The 24302-nt window shown below is 40.3% G+C and overlaps 1 protein-coding gene across 1 annotated transcript in view; it reads left to right on the top strand.

Moving 5' to 3' along the window:
• The window catches only part of IMPG1 (interphotoreceptor matrix proteoglycan 1), a 146533-nt gene extending 126933 nt beyond the window's left edge, over positions 1–19600 (top strand). Inside the window, exons 15-17 of the mRNA XM_003897823.3 lie at positions 10230–10428; positions 16676–16748; positions 18561–19600. Coding sequence (XP_003897872.2) covers positions 10230–10428; positions 16676–16748; positions 18561–18638 — 350 coding nt within the window. The 3' untranslated portion in view covers positions 18639–19600. The remainder of the gene's footprint in view (positions 1–10229; positions 10429–16675; positions 16749–18560) is intronic.
• Positions 19601–24302: the final 4702 nt, after the last annotated feature.

The raw sequence follows: 24302 nt of genomic DNA, 5'->3' as shown, positions 1-24302 counted from the left end.
CAGAAGAGCAGAAGAGAGAGAGGCCCATAATTTCAGCAGCTGTGAGTGAACAGAGTAGAGGGCACTTAAGTGGACAGGTCAAAGGTCATCAGAATGCTTTACAAAAGCAATCTAGTGGAACGGCAAGGGTAGAGAAGCCAGACTTCAATGAGGCTGGAATGAAATGGAAATGGAGAACGTCAACACAGGCTGTCTACCTCTTGTCTTACAACTTAGAGCAAGGTGCCCTCCAGTGTTAGGCTCCTACCTTTCCACAGAGACCAGGAGAAAGTTGCTAACTTCCTTGAGGATTACATTTTACAGGATGGCACCCAGGCCCTGGAGCATAACATTCCTGAGTTGTAAAGGTGGCAAGAGGGTTTTTCAAAGATTTACATCTCAAAGGAACATGGAATTTGCAATTAAAAGTTTTAACTAACTGCTCTAAGAAAAAGGAAGTTGAGAGCCTTGTGGAAAAAGTTTGTCTTAAGTCTAGTGAAAGCTGGGAATGGTGGCTGACGCCTGTAATCCTAGCACTTTGGGAGGCTGAGGCAGGTGGATTGTTTGAGTCCAGGAATTCAAGACCAGCCTGGGCAACATGATGAAACCCCTGTCTCTACACACACAAAGCAAAAGTTAGCTGGGTGCCATGGCACATGCCTGTAGTCCCAGTTACTCTCATCACTGCACTCCAGTCTAGGTGACAGGGTAAGACCCTGTCTTGCGGGGGGAAAAAAAAGTTTAGTGAAGTTGAGGGGAATGTTAAGGCTGCTTGGTCAGAATAGTTTTTTGTTTCTTTGTTTTTTGTTTGTTTGTTTTGAGATGGAGTCTGGCTCTGTAGGCTGGAGTGCAATGGAACGATCTCCGCTCACTGCAATCTCCACCTCCCGGGTTCCAGTGATTCTCCTGTCTCAGCCTCCTGAGTAGTTGGGATTACAGGGGTGTGTCACCATGCCCAGCTAATTTTTGTATTTTTAGTGGAGACGGGGTTTCACCATGTTGGCCAGTCTGGTCTCAAACTCACGGCCTCAAGTGATCCACCTGCCTCGGCCTCCCAAAGTGCTGGGATTACAGGTATGAGCCACCACATCCAGCCCAGAATAGTATTTCTTGTCTATGCCCCAATTTTATTGTATTTACAGGCAATGCCCAGATAATTTATTTAGTATCATTTGCAAGATTAAAAACAAATTCCAATTAAGTCTTTCTCTTTTCTTTTGCTTAATGTCAGGGTAGAAAGCAGTTTGTGGTCGCAATGCTGGGAGAGAGATAACATTATTCCACAATCACTTTTGAACTAAGGAGAAGAGAGAATTTGAAAACTCTCATAAGATTTTTAGTTAATACCATTCCACATTCAGATCAGCATGTGAACTCCTGGATGCATCCTCTAAATGAGGATCAGCCATCCCTTAGGCCAAATAACATCCGCAGAAGTGCAGGCATGTAGGAGAAGCGACAAGCTGTTCTTACTGCGTTAGGTATGCCATTCCCCTTTTGAAAAACCCCTGGATAAATGAATCTGTGATATAAAAAGTATAAACCAGTGTTAGAACTTCCTGTGATTTATCAACTGAAAACCCGAATAAATCACAGCTTGCTCAGTATTCTGCCAGCATCCCCAGCAACTAGAGTCGTCTTTCATTTAGGCTGCTGTGAAAATTCTTCAGAAGCATGGAGGGCTTTTATGCCAGTTAGTTGTGCAGGCTGAAGATTTCAGAAATGCAAAACCACATCTAACTTATTCTCTCCTTGAATTCCTAAGAAGCCTCCTCAAAAATGGACAGCCCTCAAGGCTGATAAATGGTAAACATTGAAATTAATTACAGTCTGACAGCCAGGATGCGTTCACGAAAATGTGGATCAACAAGCTTGTTTTCCCTGGAAAAGGCATAATTTGTAAGACCTTCGACAGCTCTGAAAAAGTGGTATATGTCACTCATCACAATAATGACAAAGTTACTCTTAACTAATGACAATAATAGTTACTATTGACACAAGTTTTAATCTTAATAAATATGCAAAGTAGATATTATTTTCCCCCACTATACAGTTGCAGAAATTGTGTTTCAGAGAAGAATAAGTAATTTGTCTTTTGCTGGTCAATTACCAAACACTGCAGATGGAATTCAAAGCCTGATGTGTGTGCCATCTTCAACTCTACCCTATAACCTCTTCACAAAAAAGAAACTTATAAGCCCTTCTAACTGGCTTACAGAAGCTGTTTATTTAGAAAACGTGGTAACACACTTCAGTTTAATTAATCCTAAATGAATTCTGTTAGTTTCTACACTTCACCAAATGAAATTTGTCATATTTTGTCATAGTCTTAGAATGAAAAAAAAAAAGTGTTTATTCTCAGAAACAAAAGTTCTGAGTGCCCAAGAGTCCCCTTTATATGCACTGCTGAGAGTGTCCCTTCCCAGCTGGAGCAGTCATAGGAATTCTCCTTCCAGGTGATTCTCCTCAGCCTCTCCCCTCTTCATTTGCCCCCTCATCTCCTACGTCCCTGGCCCTGTCTCCTGGGGTCATGCTACTGGCCCTTTGCCTCCTGGGATGCGCAGCACTGCAGATTTTCTGTTTGACACTTGCCTTCACTAGAGGCCCCAACACTGGCTAGACTGCCACGTTTCACCTCTCTCCGGGGTTTCAATCTGTGCCCTCATTCCACATTCCAACCATCGCATGGAGCTTCCTTAAGAGGCTCCTGGAGCTCTCTGCCCAACCCATTAATGCAAACCCTTCTACATAAGTCTGGGCCTTAGCCCAGCTGCAGAGCCTCCTCCCAGCTCCCCTAGTATCAGAATTCTCCCTCCACCCGCAGATCCTGGGTCACTTAGGCCACCACCCTAGCACCAATCCATCCAGAACACCGCTGTTCGGCAGATAATAATAATAACTGAAAGCTGAGACAATTCTTCAACCTCATATCCAGGGCAAGATGTGTGTGGGTATTCACATATCCACTCACACAAAAAAGGATTATTGAGAGTCTGCTATAAACAGCTGTGGTGGTGGTTCTTGAGAGTGGTGGAGAATTGAAATGAAACCTAAAGTCTATCACATTACTTGCCACTTTCAACCGGAAAGAACTCCTGTTAACTTAATTCCACAGATGTGTATTAAGCTCCAAACATGTGCATGGTGCTGTGCTATGTGCTATTTATCATTGAATATTCTCACTCTAACCTGCCTTTCAGCAATAAGCCATAAGCCAAACATTTTATAACAATAAAGTAATGAAGCAATCAACAATAACTTAAACATACATATTTTAAGATTTCTTTGAATCGCTGAATTGCATCAGCATTTCTGGAGGTATCATGAGCCACCTCCGTTGGCTTTATGCCCTAGAACATGCAGAATGGGAGACGTATGTTTGAGTTGGAGGGACATTAGTGATCACTTAATTTAAACACTCCATTTTATGGAAGAGAAAAGTGAGAGCCAGAGATGCTAACCTATGTTCCCAAGACCACAGACTATTTCTGGGAGCCAGGCCTTCCCCAATAGGGCCCTCTCCAGAGGCTTCTTCACTGGTAGAAAAGATGAGCAGATCCACTCTCTCTGAACGTACAACTCATCCCACAACCTTCTCAGGATTTGGTGGAAGCTGTGAGGTCCCTGTGTTACATCTCAGATGAACCCTCCATACAGGGACATATTTATTCAGATTACTAAACGCGAAGACCCAAGCACTATGTAAAAGTGATGTTCACGCCTTGAGAAGAGAACTGTCAGACTACCAGGGCCTCATTAAGACTTCCTGCGCTCTAGGCCCTTTGCCTTCATGACTATTAATAAAGAATATTAAAATTATACCTGAACTTCGTGAGCACAAAAATGAATATAATCCAGTATGGGTTGCATTAATTTTTTCTTCTGATTTTAACGAAACGTTTTCGTGGGCTCCTAAAAGCATGGCGGGCCCTCAAGATGTGCCTCCTGCAGTTTGCTATTGATTGTGATGCGTAAGTTTGCCTTTCTCTGATGCCCCAGGCAAAGGAATGACCCCTTCACCTCCACGCCACCAACAAAACCATGACCACAAAGCCTTGGTGATAAGTGGGGAAGGGGAGGGCGAGGAGGCGCGCCGATGCAACCAAAAATCTGTCACTTTGTTCAGGCGTGAAGTTTTGTCACGCTGGGCGCCAGGGCGTGGCAGCGCGGGAAGCGTCTGGATTCCAGAGTCTTAGCTCTGCCTTTTTGAAATGGGAAAAGATGATCCAGGAGTTTCCACCACATTACCCCCGCCAGGCAGGCGCGATCTGCCGCTGTAATCACGGAGTAATAATGGCTCTCTCAGCGGTCCCCTGGAGCTGCTCCTGCTACCGCGTGAATTCCTTGCAGACCTCGCTTCCCTCCACCAACACGCAAGGCGCAGTGGTTTTTAAGAAGTCAGAAATCAGCTGGGGTGCTTAAAATGTCATATCCGAAGTCTACTCTTGCTTATTTTGCTATTGAGCGCCATCTAGCGAGACTTAGGTTTCACCGCATTGAAAAAAACGTCCACGAAAGAGACTCAGCGGGACCTCAGCCCTGCCAGTCAAAGTGAAGCCTGAATTTTATAAGCTGAGCTGAAAACTTGCCCTTGGACAGGATCCAATCAAAGGAGATGTATCGCTTTCTGTCCAACACGTGAGTAAAATGGGACAGCGCAAAAGAAGGAGGAGATGATATGATAAATGTTAGGGAGATGAAGGCACTCAGCACGCAGCCAGTAGGACAGGCGGCAAGAGCAGGTCAAGGTTGAGGGGCGGGGCTGGAGCGGGGGTGTCTCGGAAGGCACGATCTTGAGTTGGAGAAAAGGGAGTGAGACCCTCTGAGGTCTGGCAGACAGGGAAAGCCTATTTTCAGGCCTGACAAACATAAGTGCACTTGGGACCAGAAACAAGAGGCTTGAAAAAGAGGCAGTCTTGGACCACCGGGGACCTATGATCTCCATGAATTCATAAACTTTTTGGTGACAAGGACCATGATCTTTTTAACTTTGACTGTAAAATGCCTCATGGTGTTCCCTGCAGGCAGGGGACGTCTTTAAATTCTTTTTGATCACTTGATGGAGAGCTGGGAAACAAACTTCCTCAGTCACCAATTGGAATTGCTTTTCAGTACCTTTGAAATGCACACAGAAGACATTATATAAGTAAATCCAGGGGAGAAACTGTTACATCCAATGGGCTTACACTGGAAATCTCAGAATGATACAAATATTTCCAAGCCCTACATGGCAGCTCACTTACTTGAAGACACATTCATCTCTGTCATATTTAAACAACAGGAAAAAAGGTTGGAGCCACTGTAATATCAGACTGTACTTTCTACAAGCAACACTCTGCCTCATGAAAGGGTGGAGCACACAATGGATTTCAGCTTTTGTTTAGTTAGGGGAGCTTTATTTAAAGGAAAGCATTCATGGAGTCTGATACGTCTGCGAGTGAGAATGGCAATGCTGGCGTTGGGGCAGGGGGCCTCTCATTCTTTTTCCCTCATCCCTTATGAGCCCCTTGGAGTCCTGAGGTGTCTCCTGGAAACCCCATATTTGAAAACCTCTAGAATGATTTAAAAAGCCAAACATTGTAAACAGATATGAATGTTAATCTTGGATAATACTTACTAGCCAAAATGGGCTTCCGTTTTCTCACCGATGAAAATGATGTCAGCAATATCCATATGGATCTGAGAGGCTGCTGTGAATATGATTGAAGACACATGTTGAAAGTGCCCGGCACTGTACCGAACAAATAATGGCCCTTGATAAGTGTGGGCTCTCTGTTTATGTAAATAACTGCCCTTTCCACTGAAGCTGGAGGTTCAGGGTCATGATCCCCAGGGACACTCCAGGGATAAGGCCTGAAATGCAATGACATGTCTCTTCTGAATACAGCCAGAATCTACTGGGATGCTAGTAGACTAGGCCCTAACCTCTGGCTCGGCTGGATCTGGATCTTCCCACCAACTGCTAACGAGCAGCCACTGACACAGATCTGCTTGCCGAGGTCAAATGCCCTGGACTGCCTCTATGGAGAGACTGTCAAATATGCTGTGTAGAAGAGCTATCCGCACGGCTTAAGAATAGAAAGCTAAGTCATTTTGCCAGCAAACAATTATAGTAAGCCCAGAGAATGCCTCAAACCATACTATGTATTTGTTAAACGTGGTACAGGATCATGGTGAAATCTCTCTACAGTACCAACAGTAAAAAATAAATGGTTTGGGCCAGATGCAGTGGCTTACGCTTGTAAGCTCTGCACTTTGGGAGGCTGAGGCCGGTGGATCACCTGAGGTCAGGAGCTCAAAACCAGCCATAACCAACATGGAGAAACCCTGTCTCTACTAAAAACACAAAATTAGCCAGGCATGGTGGCATATGCCTGTAATCCCAGCTACTAGGGATGCTGAGGCAGGAGAATCACTTGAACCTGGGAGGCAGAGGTTGCAGTGAGCCAAGATTGTGCCATTGCATTCCAGCCTGGGTAACAAGAGTGAAACTCCATCTCAAAAAAATAAATAAATAAATAAATAGTTTGAAGGGAATTCAAAGAAATCCAGGCAGCAAAGGCAATTATAGACCAATTTGTCTACACACCAATTATGAGGATTTCACTTCCTCGGAACCAAACACAATTTGATCATGACTTGAAAATATTCTAGACAATGGCATCTACTTTTTTCTCCCAAATCTACTATTGAGCTCTAGTCTCTTTGCCCGCTTCTTTCCAAGCTTTCAACCACGTTCAGAACAAAGCATTTCCAGTTGTTGCAGCATAGCATATAGATTATTATTGTTGATCAAATCAACAGCAAAGAGTAGGAAGTTCAAACTAATTTGTCTTGTACACATGCTCTGGGATGTATTAAGGAAGAGACAAGAGACCAGGCGTAGTGGCTCATGCCTCTAATCCCAGCACTTTGGGAGGCCGAGACAGGTGGATCACCTGAAGTCAGGAGTTTGAGACCAGCCTGGCCAACATGGTGAAACCCCATCTCTACTAAAAATACAAAAATTAGCTGGGTGTGGTGGAGGGCACCTGTAGGCCCAGCTACTCAGGTGGCTGAGGCAGGAGAATCGCTTGAACCTGGGAGGTAGAGATTGCAGTGAGCCGAGATGGTGCCACTGCACTCCAACCTAGGGAACAAGAGTGAGACTCCATCTCAAAACAAAAGGAAGAAACAAATATTGGTATGGCCTACCCATGAATAAGTTCATTATTCTAAGGAAAAATGTCTTTGGGATATGGCAAATAAAGACAATGATAACAACATAGGGAAAAGTTTGCTTACAAAAGTTCTGCTAGTTAAACTTCCATTCATCTATCATAGAGCCAATCTTTTCTATCCCTTCCATGGCTCTGTCTCCCCAGAATCAGCCCACATCCAGTTTTCAGTCTTTGCCTAAAGCCTAAAGTTTTAGGTGTCCCTTGAAAAATGACATGAAAGTAAAGAGGATCATGAAAATACCTAGGGAAAATATGTTTAAGGTAATAAGAGTGGAAGCAGTGTGAGTTGCTCTACAAATTACTGTTATAGTCTCTCGTTTTGACTCCAATTCTAATTGCCTTCACTTGCCATATTAGCAAAGAGGGCCAGTATGTTAGCAAAGTGATCCCACAGCTCCTCCTTGGGGCTCTGCCCTTCCCTGGAACTTGTCCCACAGTCCACGAAGGGATGGGGGTGAGACCAGTCAGAGGACTTCAGCACAAACAGGCATGACCTTGGTAACATCACTGATTCTCAGCTTCCTCGTCTGTAAAGTGAAACAATTAGTCGAGAAGGTCTCTAAAATACCTTCTAGCTCTAAAATTCTACCTGAAATGTAAAATTTTATATATTGATAAAAATAAACATTAAAACAATCAGTTGGTCTGAAATTCTTAGAGCTGAAGATTTTGAAAGGCTAAGTCGGTATTTGTTGAATGAATGAAGGTTGTCTTAGCTGTCTTGTACCCATGAAGACGTACACAACAAACAAAACCTATGCTTGGCGATTTAAAGTTTCCTACTACTTCTCTGTAGACTGGTCCTGAATAAATAACATGGAGAAAGCACGCAATTTATAAACTGGTTGAATTTGTTCTTCAATTATACCCAATTCAGGGCCCCCAGATTTGGAAAAATTTGTTTTTCCAATGTTGCCTACTATGCGCTTTACTGATGCATAGGTCATTCCTTGCTGAGCTAAAGGAAATTATGGCAAAGCAGCTGATTACGTTCTCCCCTCAAAGATTCACAATAGACATTAGCTTATTAACAACCCTAAGAAGTTTAAAAGTAAAAAGAGAAAGGGCTAGGGTTGGAAGAAGAAAGAGCAAGATAAAGGAAGAAAAATCTATTATATTTATTTCACATAGCATTTTTAAAAACAGTCACTGAACTTCTTTTTAGCGTAAAACTTATCAAATCCTGCTGAATTAAGTTCAGCAAATGTTCCCACTTGGGAAATATTGGACCGGATGATATCTGGTCATCCTAATTCTAAAAATCCTTTCTATTTATGTATCTTGTAAAGCACAATTCTCATCATATGCTTCCCCTGCTAAAAAATCCTCCATGGCTCCCATCTGACTCTAAAGTCCAAATTTCTTAGCACTGCATTTAGATACTGGCCTTAACTTACCTTTCCAGTCTTAGTTCCCTTCTTTTCCATCCACAAGTCTCTGCTCCTTCCTAACTGGGTTCCCTCTGCTCTCTCTTCCCATTTCTGTTGCTTTCCCATTTCTGTGGCTCTGCTCATGCTGCTGGCTCCGGTTGGAATGTCTTTCCTAGTCTTTGTATGGACAAATGCAACTTACTTTAAATTCTCACTTCAAAGCGATCCCCTCCATGATGCTCTCTTCTCCAAACGTATCTTCCCTAGAGCTTATTTAAAGCTCTGTGCTGGTGGCCAGGTACAGTGGCTCACACCTGTAATCCCAGCACTTTGGGAGGCCGAGGTGGGCGGGTCTCCTGAGATCAGGAGTTTGACACCAGCCTGGCAAAACCCCATCTCTACTAAAAATACAAAAATTAGCCAGGCATGGTGGCGGGCACCTGTAATCCCAGCTACTTGGGAGGCTGGGCCAGGAGAATCACTTGAACTCAGAAGACTGAGGTTGCAGTGAGCCGAGATGGTGCCACTGCCCTCTAGCCTGGGTGACAGAGCAAAACTCCATCTCAAAAAATAAAATAAAATGAAGATCTGTACTCTACAAGATATTGGGCTTCTTGTATAGCATTATTTGTATGCATTACTTACTTCCCCTAAAGTTTTTGGAAGAATGGCTTTACTGTTGGCTGTTCCCTAGTTCTTTGCACATAATAGGTATTTGGTTAAAGAATAATCTGAAAAGTAAGTGGCTGACGTGATTAAACAGGAAACCTTCCAGGGCAGAAACAACAGTGGTCTGACGACAAGAGGCCTGTTCTGGTTCTGCCATCAGCCCTTGGGGACTCCGGCCAGTTGCTTCTCTACTGAGAGTTCAATGTGCTCAGCTTTATAAGGATAAAGAAGGCAGACAGGGGCCACTGGCCTTCCAGAGCTAAATATCTGAGATTCTCTTGATTTCTAATCCACTTTCCAAACAATTGGAGACAACCCTGTAGAATTAGGAATACAGTAAAATAGAACAATTAATGACAAGAAAGAAGAGAGTCTAAATGTTAATAGGGAAGAAATAATTAATCCAAAAGAATGACTCCCTAACATTAGGGCCTTAGCAAGAGACCAAGATAAATTTATATTTGAAATCAGGAAATCATCCTGAGTTCTCAAAGCCATGAACATAAATGATGACTTTACTGCTTTATAAATGCTTACTTAAAAAAAAAAAAAAAAAAAAACTAAGTAACAAAACATTCCTAATTCTCTAATGCAGCGGTTTTCAAAATGTGCTCCCCAGACCAGATGCATCAGCATTACCTGGAACTGTTTTAGAGCCAGAATTCAGTCCCCATTTCACGCTGCCTGCACAGGAACTCTGAGTGTGGGGCTCAGGAATATGCTTTAACAAGGCCTCCAGATGATTCAGATGCACACTGAAGATTGTAAATAATTATATTTGGAGCTAAATATAATATTACTTGTATCTGTAAATTCATTTTTCAAAGATACAGAGTGTGGTTCTCTTTTCCCTCCAGTCTGATATCACAACTGTGCAACCCACTCCAAAATGAGGTAATAGCAAATATATTTGGTCTCTTGCCTTTGACTGCTGCCAGTTCCATTGCTGAGAGAGTCATACATTCGCTAACATCTGCCCCATTTCTTACAGCTGATCAAGCAGATCCCTGCAAGTTCCTGGCCTGCGGTGAATTTGCCCAGTGTGTAAAGAACGAATGGACTGAGGAAGCGGAGTGTCGCTGCAAACCAGGATATGAGAGCCAGGCGGGCCTGGACGGTCTGGAACCGGGCCTCTGTGGCCCTGGCACAAAGGAATGCGAGGTCCTCCAGGGAAAGGGAGCTCCATGCAGGTGGGTCAAGCATGTTAACTTCACAGACCCAAGAACTCATTACTCATCCTTCTGGGAAACCCATCATTAGAGTAAATTCATATGGTCCTTTCAACCCATGGTTTTTGAACTTTAGTGAGCATAGGAATCACCCAGAAAAGGGCCTGTTTAAACAACATGGCTGTGCCTTACTATGCCCTGTTTCTGATTCAGTAGGTCTGGATGGGGCTCAGGTAAGGCTGATGCTGCTGCTTCTAGGACCCCACTTTGAGAACCCTGCCCCAGGCTTCCCGGCAAGAGTTCCTAAAGACCAATAGGGAAGGAAGAAAAAACCTGTATCAGCTTTAAAAGACTGAATACTTGGTCTACTACCTTAATTGGGGATGTATTTGTGCATAAAATTTGATTTTTCCCATTAGCAAACATAATAGCTTTCATCATAAGAAAGTTGGGAAATATAGAAAATTGTGAGCAAAAAATAAAAATCCCGTTAATTCAACACATTATCTTTTGGTGTTCATGTTCACATAAAATTGATTTATATGGAATTTTCTAAAGCACAATAGAATCAGACTTTCTTGTTTTATAGTCCTCTTTTTTAAACTTAAAATGTTTCCCCATATCATGAAATATTTTTGTAGCATCATTTTTACTGATTACATAATGGTCTATTTTCTAGATATGTTATGATGTGTTTAATCATTCCTTCATTTCCAGACAGAAAGGTTAAGAGAAGCTTTTTAGAAGGAGGAAAAGGAGGCAAGATACAAATGGCTTTCTATTCAGAAACCAGACTTTAGGTGTTATGAAGGTGGCCTTATGAGCAAAAAGGGAGCAGGAAAGTTTCCATATAATGCAACCTATATTACAGACAAAGGATGAACATCCACATGTATTAATAAAGACAAACATCCTAGTATTAAAATAAGCAAAAAATACAGAGGTGTGATTCACAGAAGAAACCCCACATGACCAGTAAAATACAGAAGATTTTGGATCTCACTATAATCAGGGAAATCCAAAAACAATAAGGAGATACCATTTGAATCTGGCACAAGAAGATTGATGATACTCAGTGTGGGAATATGGAGGAAAGCAAGTTCCATCAAGCATTGCTGGTGCATATACAAATTGGAAAAGCCTTTTTTCAAAAGAAATTTGTCATTATCTATAAACTTTTAAATTTGACTCAGGTACTCTACTTTTAGACAACTATTTCTACAAAAATAGTTACACCTGTGCACCAAGATATGCTTACAAAAATGTTCACAGCGTTACTGCTTTGAGTCATGAAACAATTGTATAGCCCATCAATAGGGAAATGGTTAACCTAGAGCGCAGTACATTACTGTGAAACACAGCAGCTAAAGGCAGCAATATATAAAACTCTACTGGAGCTGCCATAGAGGGAAAAATAACATGTCATTAAATGAGAAAGCAAATTGCAGCATACAAGATCCTGTACATGTAATAAATTAGTAACAATACTGTACTTTAAGTATATTAGGTTCAACCATATGGCACTGCCATTTTGTCAGTCACAAATCATCAAATATTGGCAGTTTTGCATGGTTCAATCTAACATGTAAGTGAATTCATAGCAAAAATGTGGAATAGGTACACAACTATCATTCCAGTTAACAATGAAATGGACTGAAATTGAGGTCCGGGATTTTTAATAATGAGAATCTGTTCATGTATCACTTGTGTAGATTTTTTTTAGGCTAGTCAAGTGCAGTAGTAAGAAGAGGGAAAGAAATAGAACAAGCATTTCCATTTGCAATTGACTGTAAACAATCAGTTGAGAGAACTCACTATGTTCGGACCAGCCCACATGTGTAATTTAAAAGAAGGGTTGGGCTGGGAGCTGTAATCCCAGCACTTTGGGAGGCTGAGGTGGGCAGATCACCTGAGGTCAGGAGTTGGAGACCAGCCTGGCCAACATGGTGAAACACCGTCTCTACAGAAACACAAAAATTAGCTGGGCATGATGGCACATGCCTGTAATTTGGGACACTGAGGCAGGAGAATCGCTTGAACCTAGGAGGTGGAGGTTGCAGTGAGCCAACATCGCACCATGCACTCCAGCCTGGGCGACAGAGCAAGACTCCATCTAAAAAAGAAAGGTTGAGGGGTGGAAAGAAAGGGTCAATGAACAAGGCTGGATTAAAGTGAATAAGAAGAGGGTTGTATACTGCTTTTGTGAACAGGAATGTATTCCGTTTTTATTTTAATCGGCCCTATTTGGTATTTCAGATGGCTGTAAAATTCATAATTTTAAACATTTCTCTTTCTTCAGTGAGAAAGATTACTTTAATTCTAGGTTGTCATAAGTGAGATCAGTAAAGCAAGGCATAAGGTGATCTGGAAATAAACACCTCTCAAAAAGGTTGGTGGTGCTCTACTTCCTCCACCTGTGGCTGTCTCTGGGGCATAACATGGGATTCAACTACATCAGAAAATTGACGCTCCTTAGACTAATGGAATGAAATGAACATTTTTCAGCACCATGTGCCAGGCACCCTGCTAGATGCTGGGCAATAGATGAGAGGCAGCAGGGAAGGAAGAAAGGGAGGGAGGGAGGGAGGGAAAGATGCTTAATTTCTTCAGGAAGAAGGGAAAAATTCCCATATCACCCCAATTTTGCCCTTTTCCACTTCCTGAATATTCCTTTTTAAATGTTAAGTATTAACCCCTGATATCCTCAGCATGAGGACAAACCCCTGTTGCCCCTACGAGCTACTTCAGACAGATTCCCGTGAAGAAACAGGACCACAGCAGTGCTCTGAGGATCCCTTGTGCATCTCCGTGACCTGCTCCTCCTCCCATCAGTTCTTTCTGTTCGTCCCAAGATGCCATCATTTATGTGATGAAATTTATTTATATAAGGATTAGCTGACAGATTAAAACCCAATCAACCATAGATAAGACACTGGAGTACAATTAGAGGCTTTAAAGTTTGACCCAAATTTAAGAGCTCTGCCCCCAACGAGGTATGACTTTAAGCCACTTCCCCACCCCCTGCCCTGAAGCTCCAAATTTCTCATCTATCTAATGGGAATAACAGGAATAAATTCATGGGTGTTGGTAAGGAATAAATTAGATGCCTTTCAGTGTAAGCTACTCACTACTAGCATTATTGGAGTTGTTTCTGTCAACAAAGGGTAGCCCTGTAAGGAAAAACTAAGATTCCCTACCTGGCACTTAAACCTAAACTCAGAAGCAAATCCGTGAGAACACCAAGTGCTGCAACTTTGAAAACAGCGTTCTCTAAAGAACTGTAAATTTAGCTGCTGTTTTTGTTATTCTACCTGAAAGTGATGAGATAGGGAAATGATACTGAGGGCAAGTGCCCTCCTGAGAAGACTACCACTGACACACAAAGAGCAGTTTCCATTACTTCAGTTACTTGTCATTGTTTCTCATTACACTTTCACCTCTATTTTTCCTTCTATTCTTTTCCTCCATCCAATATTTATAACTATACTCCATACATTTTTACCTTTCCCTCAATTTTGGATGTCATATACATACATTCTGTCATACTAGGAACTTACTTGAAACTTCCTTTTTTTGGTATAATGAGTTAGGCTTTTATTAATCACAATTATCAGTATGCATATACAAAAACAAAGTGCAGATCTAAATCTAACAGAGTAGATTCTGACTTTTCCTTTTCAGGTCTTAACATTCTCACTTTTGTCCTTTAATTTAATAGGCCTAATATGCTCTCTGTGACATTACTTGTAATAATGAAAATTGTTTCTAAATATAGGAGACAGTTTCAGTAAATGATGGTACAAAGTGACATTCATGAGGATGTTTTAATCATATGGAAGTGCTTGTTGTAATCATAGCAAAGTCACAGGTTCACTCACATGCTACACCTCAAATGGAGAAAAGGAAGTCTAGTTTTTTTCCCTCTCAATAGTTGTTACCAACTCCCTTTTGAGCTCTTTCTCCTCTGAATAGTGGGTAGGTTTGGTTAGTGAGTAGGTTTGTGGGAGGAAAAGGTTGGGATTTTATATAGTCCAATTTAAAGTAGTCCAAACTTCATCTGATTAATGATTTGAGCAATCACTTTAGACAACTCAGTTCACTTGGAACATATAGTGAGGTATGGCTCTCCTGGTCTTGACAGTTCTTCCGGAAGTTTTCTAGTTCCATATTCCCCTCACCTGTGATCTCTTAGTTCTGATCCCAGGCATCTGCCCCTTCCCTGGCATTCTCAAAGCTTCCAAGTCTCCCAACCGGACAAATTGGAACCAAAAATGCTGCCTTAGGTGCTGGGACAGGGAACAAGGAAATTGTTAATCAATTTCCTTGAAAAAAATAAATACAGGCCTGGCACGGTGGCTCACGCCTGTAATCCCCAGCACTTTCGGAGGCCGAGGTGGGTGGATTCGAGACCATCCTGGCCAACATGGTGAAACCCTGTCTCTACTAAAAATACAAAAATTAGCTAGGTGCGGTTGTGTGTGCCTGTAATCCCAGCTACTCGGGAGGCTGAGGCAGGAGAATCGCTTGTACCTGGGAGACAGAGGTTGCAGTGAGCTGAGATCAAGCCACTGCACTCCACTGGGTGACAGAGCGAGACTCTGTCTCAAAAAAAAAAAAAAAAAAAGTACAGATAGGGTCTCACTATGTTGCCCAGGCTGGTCTTGAACTCCTTGGCTCAATCCTCCCACCTCAGTCTATGAAAGTGCTGGGATTATAGGTATGAGCCACTGCACCTGGTTTCAACCTCCTTAAACTGTATTTTTCCTCCTCTCTCCTCTGCCTTCCTCTCATTGAGCACTAGGACTAAAATTTTCCGTCCTTCTCCCTTTCCCTGAAATTGTAATAAACAGATGTTGAGAGAAAGAAAAAAGTTTAATAAGGAAATATATATAGGAAGATAGCTCCTAAATATTATGCCCATTTTATAATGCAAAGAGGAAAAACACAAAATGTAAAATGCATATACACTATCAATAGAAATTATGTATATAGAAAAGTCTAAAAATGTTTATTTTTTCTCTAAAAAAATTTAACTGACACACAATTGTACATATTGATGGGGTACAGTGTGGTATTTCAATACATATATACATTGTGTAATGATCAAATCAGGGTAATTAGCATTCCCATCACCTCAAACATTTATCCTTTCTTTGTAGTAAGAACATTCAAAATCCTCTCTTCCAGCTATTTTGAAATATATATCAACTACAGTCATCCTACTGTGCAGTAGGACACCAGAATTTATTCCACCTACCCAATTGTAACTTTGTACCCATTGACCAGTCTCTCTCCATGATACCATGCTCCCTCCCCTCCCCAGTCTCTGGTAACTACTGTTCTATTTTGTGTTTCTATGAGATCAGCTTTTTAAATTCCACATGAGTGAGAGCTTGCAGTATTTGTCTGTGTCTGGCTTATTTCACTTAATAAAATGTCTTCTGGGTTCATCCATGTTGTGGCAAATAACAGGATTTCATCCTTTTAATGACTTAATAGTATTCTATTTTATATAGTATATATTATACATAATATATATAAATTATATAGTTATATATTATATATTAGAGTTATATGTAATTTTATAATTGTATATGTAATACATATATATCACACTTTATTGATGAACACAGGTTGACTCCAAATCTTGGGTATTATGAATACTGCTGCAATATACATGGGAGTGCAGATATCTCTTTGATATACTGATTTCATTTTCTTTGGCTAGATATCCAGTAGTGGGATTGCTCGATCATATGGTAGTCCTATTTTTAATGTTTTTAGGAACCTACAGACGGTTTTCCATAATGACTGTACTAATTTATATTCCCACCAACAGGATATAAGGGTTCCCTTTTCTCTACATCCTCGATAACACTTGTTGTCTTTTGGATTTTTGATAATAGCCATTCTAACTGAAATAAGGTGACATTTTATTGTGGTTTAAACTTTATTAGCAACATGCTATTACAGAGTTGTTTTTCAGCAACTACAACTCAGAACTTGACTTGAGAAATAAATCTATGTTTTGTAATCCTTCAGTCCTTCTGAGACCACTGCCTAAGAAATAGTAAGCCAACTAAAAGGCAAAACGCAGAGTAAATGCTGAAAGCACACTTCTTCCAACTCAGATGGAAGACACCTGCAAAAATATGTTATCTATTTTCACTTGTCATGATATTAAAATTAAAATAGTAGAAAGACGTAGTTACTATTAATGTTGATAAGCCCAAGAAGCAAGATACTATGTTTTTGCTTTCTTTTGTAGGTTGCCAGATCATTCTGAAAATCAAGCATACAAAACTAGTGTTAAAAAGTTCCAAAATCAACAAAATAACAAGGTAAAATCATGCTTTCTTTTATAAGTTGGTTGTAATTACTAAACTTGACTTTTGAAGGAAATTAAAAACATTTCTGTCCCTCTTGTTTTTAAATAGAAATAAGCAAGATACTTTTTAATTTACTGTTTTAAGGGGAGGATATTTTCTAGTGCAAAAGGATATTTCTAGTGCAAGGGGATATTTTCTAGAGTCAGAAGGCTGGGACTAACCGAAATGTGTAGATAAAACAACAGAATAACAAAACCAATCCAAGTATTTTATAATATTCCCAACCTTTTCTTATAAAAATATACATATAATTTATCAAGTATATTTTAAGGTTGAAATCTTTACAATAATAACATATTCCTGGCATTGAATAATTTTATATACTTTCAATTTCAAATAATAATCAGCTAAAGGAAAAATATGTAGAATATATGAAGAAACAAGATTTGTGAACAATGAGTAACTTAAAAAAATTCGTAAAAGTTTATCTTCAGATATTTTTCAGTGTCCTAGATGTCTCTTTTAAAATATTCACTTAATCAACTTATTTTACTAAAATAATTTTATTTTACAAAGGAAAATAACTTGTCTATAAGCAATTTATATATAGTTGACATCGTTTTTTAAAATAACTTTGGGGAAAAAAACCTTGGACAATCTTTAGCCTAAAACTACCCATTTTCAAAAATTATAGTCTTTGATAGAAACAATTGGTGATAATCAGCCAATGTCTATCTAAAGTCTACAGCGCTGGATAAAAACAAATGCCTCAAAGTTTGCACCTACGAAAGTTATCACAGTCAATATATGATCAAGGATACTGGGGTAATCACACCAAATGCTAATAATAATTTTATGTATCCAAGTGCACACTGGGAATGTGTGCCACTTTAGTTTCCTGAAACAAAGAAAATTGGAGAAACAAAAAAAGTTTAGACTAGGGCCATAAGATGACAATAGGACACAGGATCTGATATTGACAAAACGTCCAACTAAATCCTGAAGTACCAGATAGAATTATGGATCACATTTCAAATAAATAAAAGGAAGTGATAATTTTCACAGTAGGAAGTAAACTTGAAGAACTACATTTTACTTCAAGGCCGGAACAAGTATCAGTGCTGATTATTCCTGGCTACGTGGATTTCTGTGTTGACGGACATTCAGAGGACACATGAGTTCCCTGAGGAAGCATGCTGTAATACATTAACGGTGTCTACTATGGTTGAATAGCAATATGGTGACTCATTCACAGACTATCTGCCACTCCTGCTACATGAGATGGGTCAGCCTGAGAATCTAAATACGCTTAAGAGGGCATGGAGTACATTTCTAGTCAGTTATAAAGTTAAGAATATTTAGAGGCCATCTTCAACATTTCAAAGAAGATGTCATAAATGGCAAGCACGGGCCGGGCGCGGTGGCTCACGCCTGTAATCCCAGCACTTTGGGAGGCCGAGGCGGGTGGATCACGAGGTCAGGAGATCGAGACCATCCTGGCTAACACGGTGAAACCCCGTCTCTACTAAAAATACAAAAAAAATTAGCCAGGCGTGGCGGCGGGCGCCTGTAGTCCCAGCTACTTGGGAGGCTGAAGCAGGAGAATGGCGTGAACCCTGGAGGCGGAGCTTGCAGTGAGCCGAGATCGCGCCACTGCACTCCAGCCTGGGCTACAGAGCGAGACTCTGTCTCAAAAAAAAATAATAATAATAAAATAAATGGCAAGCACATCCTCTTATCTACTAGTGGCAGTAATATTGGAATGAACCATTGGTTTGACCTTGGGTGGCATTTCTTAAGTTCTTAAAACTATTTCTCTTTCAGGTAATCAGTAAAAGAAATTCTGAATTACTGACCATAGAATATGAAGAATTTAACCATCAAGATTGGGAAGGAAATTAAAAACTGAAAATGTACAATTATAATTTAGGCTATCTCAAGAGATTTGCTTTCTCAAGGAAAATGGGAGGCTGGCATATTCACTGGTCATCAAAATCCAGGCATACAGTCAACACTGACTATCAGCACACACCATATTTCAAGTATAGAAGAGTCATATACTTGACAACCAGTAAATTCTGAAGAAAAAGACACATATTAAAACCCCAAATGCAATCAGTGAAATACATTTTTACTAGTCTTGGACGATAGTCAAAGTGATCGTAAACCAGGTTTGCTTCCAGCTTCCCTGAAAATTTTACTCACAGATCATTTGCAACAAGCACAGCTTACTTATTGTTTAGGGACTGAACAATTCATTGGGAAGCAAACTCTTTATACGCTAGAATGTACATTTAAAAGAGGACTACCTATGCAGGGAGATGCAGGTCTCTCTAAATGCATGAATGTATGTAGTGTGTAGGCACTGTAGTGAGTGTATATATGCTCCACACGACAATGTCTGATAAACACAAACCTCAGTATGCAGTTATTAGGCACACTAGTTTTATACGCAACTACTGCTTACATAGTAGACTGTTTTGTTGCCAATAATCTTTGAATTGTTCTTTAAAAGAAACTGAGGTTCAGATATACATACCATGGAAAATCTTACTTTTCTTGTTACTACACAAAGCTATTTTTAAAGAAGATGGTATATTGGGAGAAGGGTGAAGTTGTACTATATGACATAATCAATTCCTGTCTTCTACCACAGATTAACAATGTCTTCCTATAATGACCAGAATACTTCCTCGTACCAGTTTTGGTGTGTGTATACCTAGACTGGCATCAATGTAATCCAATTCAGTCCATTTTTAATGAGCTGCTTAATAAAAAATGAATGTCTGTATCTCTTTCAAATGTTCTAATATCAGATATATTTGCAAAACCTTAATTTCAATAAAGTAAAAGCGCTATACTCATAGGTTTTTAATGAGCCTATGTTTTAGTATTCTCTAGATTTGCTTTATGTATTCAATAAATGATTTTAAGCATGAAAATTTTAATGCTGCCAAAAGACAACAGAGTAGCAAATACAAAAAGCAACATTTAATGGTAAGCTTCAAAAATAAAAACAGGCCAAGCACAGTGGCTCATGCCTATAATCTCAGCACTTTGGGAGGCCAAGGCAGGTCTATCACTTGAGGTCAAGAGTTTGAGATCAGCCTGGGCAACATGGTGAAACCCCCGTCTCTACTAAAAATACAAAAATTAGCTGGGTGTGGTAGCATGTGACTGTAGTCCCAGTTACTCGGGATGCTGAGGCAGGAGAATCACTTGAACCCAGGAGGTGGAGGTTGCAGTGAGCCAAGATCACACCACTGCACTCCAGCCTGGGCAACAGAGTGAGACTGTGTCTCAAACAGACACACACACACACACACACACACACACACCACACACACATAAAAACAAAATGTTCTCAATAATGGAGACAATTTTTTGGGAAGTGGTAGTGCCCCATAAGGGTTACAAACCCTCACAAACACCTAGCTTTCATCACCATTCCCATACCAATCCTGTCTTCCACCACAGACGAACAATGTCGTCCTATAATAACTTCATTGACTACTTCCTCACCCTAACTTTGGTGTGTGCGTACCAAAGTGAAGATCTATAATGTGAGACAAGGACTTCAAGGTGAAATATGATGACAAGGTGCCACAGAACAAAGAATGGTGGCAAGAGTTGGTGGCAAGAGGTGTACCTACCCACTTCCATATCCCTGGAACTTCACAGAGGAAAACAAATGATGGAAGCATGATAGGCTGACCAAAAGTACATGAAAACATTTCATCAGGAGAAAAAAGGATCTATCACTATCACTCCTGTATAATGTATTCCTCATTCCCTATACTGCTTGTGTTCTAACTAGTATAGGAAATGTAGTTTTCTATGGAGAAAGATAAGTAGGTAAAAGCCCTATATTCTGTGGGGAGGGTCCCATTTTGTGGTAAGTGTCTCTCACTCTTTGGATCACCCCTCTTTTGAGTTGGTCTTTTCCAACCCAGCCAGGGAAGAGCTGATGAGGTGAGACAGCCAAAGTCTCCTTCCACTCTCAGAGGACCCACTAGGATCATGACAGGTTCTTGACACAGGGAATGGACCAGCTATATTCAGGGCCTTAGGGAGAAGGAGCCTTCTTTGGGTCCCCACTTTTTACATCCTGTGCCTTCTCACAGATTAGTAAGGGTCTGGAGAAAGGCAGCCAAAATTTGGTGTGTCTCTAATCTCAGCAAAATAAGTAGCTGTCACTCACACAGAGTCCTGCCTGTTTCCTGGATGGAGATCACATAGGAAATTTGGGGCCAATGTTCAAAGAAGTTTCAATCGCCTTGAGTTCCTTGCTTCTTCCTGCAGCCACCTAACACAGTGCTTCCAGCCCTGGCAACTGGATCAAGCTTCAGGAGCCCAGAATTCTCCAACTTATTCCATCTGAAACATGGCAATAAGTGCACCATTTACAACCTGTTCATGACACCTTGTAACTGTATTGAAAGCACAAGATGCAAGTGGAAATTCTACACAGGGAGCATTTATTTGTATTTCCAGTACATCAGTTTTTAGAGAAAGCATTAGATATACACTTTTAATGAAATGAGGAAACACTGACAGTTTGACTAGATGAATTTTCATAAGTAAAAAGAAAACAACCAACTTATAAACCTGTGATTTAAAGGTAAGCTGCTACTTGGTACAAATCAGGATTAAATGTGTAGATATGGACATAGCGAGTAGAGTAACTGACACTGGAGACTCCAGAGAGTGGGAGGGGGAGAAAAGCTTTAGGGATGAAAAATTACCTATTGGGCACAATGTATGCTTATCTGAGTGTTAGGTACACTAAAAGCCCAGATTTTACCACTGTGCAATATACCCATGTAACAAAACTGCACTGGTACCCCCTAAATCTTTTTTTTTTTTTTTTTTTTTGCAGATGGCGACATTTCGGCTCACTGCAACATCTGCCTCCCACATTCAAGGGCTTCTCCTGCCTCAGTCTCCCGAGTAGTTGGGATTACAAGTACCCACTACCACACCTGGCTAATGTTTTGTATTTTTAGTAGAGACGGGGTGAAACAGGCTGGTCTCGAAGTCCTGACCTCGTGATCCACCCGCCTCGGCCTTCACCCAGGCTGGAGTGCAATGGCGCCATCTCGGCTCACTGCAACATCTGCCTCCCACATTCAAGGGCTTCTCCTGCCTCAGTCTCCCGAGTAGTTGGGATTACAAGTACCCACTACCACACCTGGCTAATGTTTTGTATTTTTAGTAGAGACGGGGTGAAACAGGCTGGTCTCGAAGTCCTGACCTCGTGATCCACCCGCCTCGGCCTTCCAAAGTGCTGGGATTACAGGTGTGAGCCACCACGCCCGGCCCTAAATCTATTTTTTAAAAAACGAATTAGTATTGAAGATTCTCTTTTGAATGTGTTTTAATTATTCCTGATTATCTCTTTAAAAACTTCTGAGGCAGCTAAGCTTGTTTCATATATTAGGTTAGCAATGGGGAAAGAATACACTGATTTGAATTGAACTAAAGCGTACTCAAAGATGCGGTCCCAGCAGAGTAGGCGCTACCTCTGCCAGTCTCTCCATCTTACCCTTCCATGAGGCTTATGAACGGAACGCCTATTTACTGCTGACCTTCTCCAGTGTGGCAGTGCCATTCCTATATGCTAAGAATGTATACACTGAGCATATCTTGATCCAAGTTTTAATAACCATAGGTTCTGATCCTATAAATTACACATTATTCATTCTGAAACTTAGTAGAGATCTACGAGTGCTCTGTGTCCTAAAATGTATCAGGGGTTCCAAACTAGGGGTGCAGAATCTTTAGGGGCACACAACCTGTCTCTTCCACTGCTGCTCTTCTCTTTCCTTATTGTTACAACTGCTCCCCCCACTCCAACATATTCTTATTCTCATGTTTAGATATTCTCTGTCCTTCTGTCCTTGTTAGTTTATCTTCTGGGAGAAATTTTAAAACTCTCAATACTTGTTATTATTGGTAATGATAAATAGGGAAGACCTGTCACACCTTCTCAATTTGTGGAATGTCAGAGAGGCAACCCTTTGTAAATCCACAGGGGCTACTAAAAAGTGTTTGTTTTGGTTCTTTTTATTACATATGATTGGAGCAAAGGCTTTGATATATTTTTCAGTCTAGAACTAAATTACTTGACCGCTCTGGATCTGTTACCTCTTCCATAAAAGGAGGCAGGTCTATCACTAACATGATATTAATTGGCTGACTGATTGACTCAATAAATATTTATTCTACTGATCCAAGTACTCTTAAGCTACTTCAGGTAAAAAAAAAAACAAAAAAAAAACCCAAAAAACAATGATCTTCATGTTTGGATACCCTGAGAACTATAGTAATAACTTGTGAATGAAAATGTCTTTTAAAAAATATCTAATTAATAAAGCTCTACAAACAATACCATTATTCTTGCCTGTGGATTGCTATTCTCTAAGTGTTCACAACCACCACTGATTTTCCACTTAAGATGATCTTTCCTCGGTTGCTTCCAAAACAAAATGGTTCACAAGAATGACCTATGAAAAGTCATGAGAGAAGCAGAATGAGCGTAACAATAGACTGCCTTTGTGTGGCCCTGTGCTCCTACATGCACTATTTTGTTTCTTCCTCATATTTTCACCTTTCTCTGAGAAGGTGCCATCTCCCCAACTTTACAACTAAGAAAACTCAGTATTCTCTTAACGTACGCGAATTAGAGTAACTTCCTTTTCCCAATGAGTTCCCATAACTCATAATACATATCTCAACTGTGTTACCAGAATTAGGAATTACATTATAATTGAATCAAATGTGAAAACATTCTGTCCTCTCATTTTAAATATTTTATGCATGCTGCCTTTGCAAAGCATATGCTATGGAAGGAACTGGTATTAAGAAAAGATTAGTTCTTTAGATACAGTGGTTTAAACTTCTAATTTTAAATCTCACTTAAAATGATTGATTAAAATATGAGTGAATTTACTTTTGACTTCCACAGTTTTAACCTGGCATGCATGGGCTTGACTGTGAACATGGTAAAGCAGCTGCATGAACACCATTTAGGACACCATTCCTGCTGTTTCCTTTAAAAGGCTGACAGGGTCCTAAGTTTCTCCAGCAAAGGGGCATCTCTGTGCATGTGCATCTATTGTACGTAGGTTACTGTAAGTCTATCTGCATTAGGGCAGTTGCCCTGCTGGCCAAAATTAACTCAGGAAACTATTTTAAATAGATAAGTTCTAGGACAGCTATGTGACATGATTAGAAACATTATCGCTTAAAATTAACTATAATTGTATTAATTATTAGAGTCAAAAACTAAGCACCTATAACAATGCTTTGCTGTGATACGTTTCTTACAAATTTCTTAAAACATTAGATTCTCTCATTTAAATAAGTTTAACTCTTTAATTTTCCATCTAGTGCCTATTAATGTACCTAAAAGATTTATAAAACTATTTCTGAAAAACGTACTAAAGAGACACGTCATTAAAAACCAATTTGGCTACTAAATTTTGTTCAAGAACTTTACTCACTACTGGTTAGGAACAAACCTTATATCCTACACAAATAAAAACACCAATTAAAGGCGAGAGA

This window comes from Papio anubis, chromosome 6, assembly GCF_008728515.1.
Source record: "Papio anubis isolate 15944 chromosome 6, Panubis1.0, whole genome shotgun sequence".
Taxonomy (NCBI): Eukaryota; Metazoa; Chordata; class Mammalia; order Primates; family Cercopithecidae; genus Papio; species Papio anubis.
The sequence above is the reverse complement of the archived record's forward strand: the minus strand, read 5'-3'. Positions and strand labels throughout refer to the sequence as shown.